Raw genomic sequence first — 4,991 nt, 5'->3', positions numbered from 1 at the left:
TCGACGTCGACGTCGTGCTTCTTGCTGCGGAGAGCGAGCAGGAAGCCTACTTAACGAGGCCGATCCATTGAGGGTCAGGACCTGGATCACGTCCCTGACCTTGCTTTTGGTGCCCGCGTCTGTTGCGCAAAGCCCCTGCTGTCTCCACCTCCAAAAATTGACTACTCACTTGTGAAATCTGATCCTCGGGCTGTTGATTATGTAGGAATGGTTGATTTTGATACATGTAGAATTACTTCAATTATCATCAATTAGTTAATTAATTTATGGAAAAAAAATGATAGAGAATGGTTGATTGAGTTTTGCAGCTAATATTGCAACCTGTGAAATAAATTAAAGGAGTCAGTAAACCACATTTTAAAACATACCTTCATGCTTTGATTCTAAAGCAGAAAAACTGACACTGACAAACAATGCTCAACTGTGAGTTAAACACTTGTAAGTGTACAGTTTCATGCTTATTCAGTTGCCCTCACTGGCTTTACAGTAAAGTGAAGGTAGAGAAAGATTCCTTACCAGCTAACAGAAAATATTGCGTGGGTGCAAGTATAGGCCCAAGCCATCACGTTCCATTGGAGTCCAGGCTGGTAATGGACGATAGTCAATAAGGTTTTCAATTTTCAAAAGGTATGGTGGTGCTTCAAACAGGTTTCTTATTTTGTAAGAATTGTACCTATTACTCAAGCCTTCATTGACACATTCTTGTACAACAAGATACACTTTTGATGCATCTTTCACTTCAACAATGACATCAGCAATAAGTCCAAATTTAAATGGTTCATTTTGTGAAGGACAGACCACAAACAGTCCACAAGCATATTCTTCTCCCTTCACACTCACTGACTTTACAATCTTTACCTGATCATCCAACAGTAGGCCTTCACTAACTAGAATGTCACTGTAAATACTATTTTGCACAATTTCCTGGACGGAATCTGTACTACTAATAATAGTTTCAGGTTTTTTCTTTTGCAAAAAAGCATCAAATGTGCTAAGCTGGAACATTCTTGACATTGTCTTAATTATGTTCTTGAAGTTACTTTGAACTGCAGAATGTTTACGAAGAATTCTGTGACGTCCTTCATATCTGTACAAAATAGAGGGGAAAACATTTTAGTATCATGTGACAAGACAAAATAATAAATGATAGATAAATGGACTAGATTTTACCTTGCGCACCACAATCTTATTAGTGGCCCCTTTTCTCTAAATTGTTTGGGGTAGTGCAAAATATGATGAAGTTTATTGATGCCTTTTTTCAGTCTCTTGGTCTTATGAACAATTTTTTTTCTTTTCCTTCTAGAAGCAGGTGCAACTTGACTAGCACCAGAGTTGTCATCAGGCTCAGATTCATTATCATCAGTGTTTGGATCATCAACATTTTCTTCATTCTCTTCATTGTCACTAGAAGGCCCTTCAGGGGCTGGGGCAGGGGCTGCTCCAGAGGCTGCCCCAGTGGGTGGCAGTGGAGGCGGCCCTGGAGGCGGCACAAACAGTTCATGGAACAAACTATTGTGTTGAGCAATGATCATTTCCAGCTGATCCACATCTCTTGGCCTCACTTGGGAAGAAAACACTATCCGCATAATGTCTTGCAAAAGAAACACTAGTTCCAAAAATCTGTCATCTTCAGCAACACCTTTTATTAAAAAAGGGAAGATACGCAGGAGACAAAATGTTTGAGATCCATTTTGCTTGAGCGTATGACCTTCGCCATAAAGTCTTTCATTTGTAATATTAGCTGATGGTTTGTTTTTAATTTCTGGACTTCCATAGGAAAATGCAACAATGTTAGCATTAAAATAAAAGACTGTAAACAGTTTCTTCACAAGGATAAACTCGTACAAAACCAACTTCAGAACCATTTGTGCTACACCAACAAAATCATGGAAAGCATCCATTACACTGTCTTCCGGCACTCTCAGAACACTAGCCAAAGCACTTTCTTCATTGACACCATAGGCACTCCTCAAAGTTGGGTCTCTTTCAACATCTGCAACATGTTGCTTGTGAGTTTCTGATGTACGAAGTGGACCAATTGAATTGGAGCTTTCTTGAAGATCAGTCAAGGAAAGCAAGCAGAGGCGACAAAATTTCATTGCAGAACACCCCATAAATCCAAAAAGGGCGTGCGCAGCTAAAGAATCAGCACAAAAGCACACCAGACATGCCCGTATAATAAAAGTACCTCCTTCTGGAAGGGTTATTTCTACGCCTTCATCAGACTGAAGTTTCTTCAGATCTTCCAAGAGGGGAGTAAGAATTTTCTTGAAAACCCCTTTGTCCTTCAAATCTTCTGAATAAGCCATTGCCAATAAGAATATTGATGAAAGTTTTGAATTTTCTTCGGCAGGTAAATTTTGAATTCTTATATAGAATGGTCCAATTTTGTGAATGACATCTTTGGACCCCATTCCATTGGCAGTTTCAAGATCATCATAATTTAGTTCAATCCTAAAAGCAAAAGGGTACTTCTGAAGAAATGTGTTATTCTTGAAGTCAGTTCCATCCTTGTATCCTCTAGAAATGCCATCAGTACTCTCTTTCTCAGATAAAATCAATTCTCTTAAATACTTGTTCCGGGCAATCAGAGTTAAGGTTCCAATCAATGAGAATGACTGAAATGTTTGAGAAACTTGTTTAGGTAAAAACATTTTGCTGGTCCTATCCAGCCTATGCTCAATTCTGCTTGATAAATACATTTCCTCTGGTTTTACAAGACCATACTTCTCAGAAAAATAGTCTAATTGTTTATCAGTTGTTTCCAGACCCTGAAAAGGATTACCAATCTGAAATGTTTCTGAAAGAAATTTTTCAGAAACAATCTCATTAACTCTGTTCTCTTCAAGAAAATTTTTGGTTTTTCTTTTAAAATGTGCAGCAAGAAGAGAAATTAAGTTTGAAGTAAAATTTTGAATCAGTTCAACAGATGCATTTGTCAAATTTCCTGATGATCTTAACTTCAAAAGAAATTTAGCAGCTTCATCTTGAAAGTCAATTTCTTCATTAACTTCATCCCGACCACCTTCTTCTTCATGTTCAGAAAATGTATCTGAACGATTATTTGACACATTCTGCTGTTCTCTTGAATTATTGTGAGATTCAGGAGAATTCGTCTCCATGCTCTCACCATTATCTTCTTCATCATCAGAGTCGAGATCTTGACATGCATTTACATGAATTGTGGTAATGTGTCGGACCAATGAGGTTTGATGACGAAACTCAGATTTACACTGGCCACAAAGAAGAATTACTTTATCCCTGTGCAGGCGCTGCCAATGTTTTTTTAACTCTTCTAGGTCATCAAAATATGTTGCTGGATCACAGTGGACACACAGCAGATATCGCTTCCTCTGAACATCTGTGTTTGACAAAAGAGCACATTGTTATAAATAATCTAAAGCAGAGGACATTAACACTTACAAATGTCGGTTATAAGAAATCTTTACCTCTGGATTCCATAGCTGTTATATTTTTCGCTTATTGTAGTAGTATCTTTTCAGCATGACAACATAGTGGCATTAAAACAGTGAAAAATCAGCACTCTAAAAAACAAATAGAGGGAAAAAAAATTGTATTACTAATAATGTACTTAGTCTCCTCAGATTAGGTGGTTCACTTCAGCTGAGGCTGTGGTTCTTAAGATGATACGCTTGAAAAATTAACAAGCCCCATCACATTGAGAACGGCAGACTCAGCAGATAAAAAAGTGCCTCAGAAAATGAAATAGAATTCTCTATGACTTAGGAACATGAACATAATATAAGCTAACCTCACCTGTGAATGAAAAAAACATGTTTGCAATTGCTTCACGATACTAGTAAAGCCTAATCAATCTTTAAATGCATAGTTGCATTAACATTCCAAGTAAGAGGTTCGACACTAAAGGTAAGTGGTACCTGAAAACCAAAAAGCTTCAAGAAAATAGTTGACACTCGAATTACTAGACAGAACAAGTAAGCAATAGAAAATTCAATATTATTTTACATTATTGCTGAATAGAAGTGAGGTTAAAGATGAGGTTGTTAAAAGTTTTTTGAAAACCTTTGCTCAGGAATGAACGCCTGGGCTGGGAGTGCCCCACCTGCAAAGAAGGCCAAAGTTATTCCCAAACATTTTTATCTTAGCAAATGGTGTTAAAACAATAAAAAATAACAAAACACCTCACCTTTTCTCAAGAATTTCTCTGCAAACATTTCTCCCGTTTTAAGGATATGAAAAGAAGCGAACGCCGCACGAGACACACAACAACTGATGAGAAATTCAGTAGTGAATCTCGAAAAAAAAGGCGGATTGCAATTCCTTTCGAATACTTATGAGAAGTTGTGAATGCAGCAGGCAGGCGGAGAGGCGGAGGCGAGTCGGTGCATGCCCCCCCCCCCTCGCCCCTTCCCGACTCCTTCCCCCACTCCCTCCCTCTCTCATTCGCGCCTGGCCGGAGCCGCCCGAGCTCGGCGCCTGCCATGTTCTGGGTAGGCAAGCCTGCTAAGCACGCCACAGAAAATGTTTGCCTACCCACCAGGCGCTTGAAGCTGGAATGCAAGTTACTGTGCAACAATTGTGTGTCCAGTAAGGACAATTTTGTCACTAGCGAAGGAAAGATTGCTTGTTCACCACTCTGCGGACAATTTTGTCCATGGATTCAAAGACAATAAAAGTTGTAACTAGGCTATGGACAAAATTGTAACTAGTTAGTTACAACTCAGTTGTAACGGAGTCTATGGACAAAAAATTGTCCATGGCCATTTAGAGTGTACATGCTCCGGAGGGATATATACCCTCGTCCGGCGCGCACCTATCGTACTCGCTTCGGCGGTACATATACTAAAATTGGAACGATACAGAGAAGATTAGCATGGCCCCTGCGCAAGGATGACACGCAAAATCGTGAAGCGTTCCACATTTTCGTCTCGTTGGTGTCGCTTGTCTTTCCTCGTCCCGCCACCCCGTGCACAAGAAAGACACGCACGCCAGGAACGAACAAGCCCCTA

General features: G+C 39.5%; 2 protein-coding genes and 1 non-coding gene across 3 annotated transcripts in view; 1 reads left to right on the top strand and 2 right to left on the bottom strand.

Annotated features, from left to right (window-relative positions):
• Positions 1-313, bottom strand: part of LOC113214849 (uncharacterized) — a 5,943-nt gene extending 5,630 nt beyond the window's left edge. Inside the window, exon 1 of the mRNA XM_026434346.2 lies at positions 170-313. The gene's annotated coding sequence lies outside the window, so the exon portion shown is untranslated. The remainder of the gene's footprint in view (positions 1-169) is intronic.
• On the bottom strand, positions 186-4,342 carry LOC127751167 (uncharacterized). The gene is made up of 7 exons (XM_052274281.1): positions 4,169-4,342; positions 3,988-4,084; positions 3,778-3,899; positions 3,450-3,545; positions 1,171-3,361; positions 517-1,087; positions 186-321 (listed from the first exon to the last, which is right to left on the bottom strand). The coding sequence occupies exons 4-6, from the start codon at positions 3,460-3,462 to the stop codon at positions 520-522; spliced, it is 2,772 nt and encodes a 923-aa protein (XP_052130241.1). The 5' UTR covers positions 3,463-3,545; positions 3,778-3,899; positions 3,988-4,084; positions 4,169-4,342; the 3' UTR covers positions 186-321; positions 517-519.
• Positions 4,343-4,800: 458 nt separating this feature from the next.
• On the top strand, positions 4,801-4,907 carry LOC113214851 (U6 spliceosomal RNA). The gene has a single exon (XR_003303859.1). It is a non-coding gene; the product is annotated as a U6 spliceosomal RNA (small nuclear RNA).
• The last annotated feature ends 84 nt before the right edge of the window (positions 4,908-4,991 follow it).

Source organism: Frankliniella occidentalis, unplaced genomic scaffold (genome assembly GCF_000697945.3).
Source record: "Frankliniella occidentalis isolate FOCC.00 unplaced genomic scaffold, Focc_3.1 Scaffold367, whole genome shotgun sequence".
NCBI classification, from domain to species: domain Eukaryota; kingdom Metazoa; phylum Arthropoda; class Insecta; order Thysanoptera; family Thripidae; genus Frankliniella; species Frankliniella occidentalis.
This window is presented reverse-complemented; position numbering and strand designations above follow the sequence as displayed.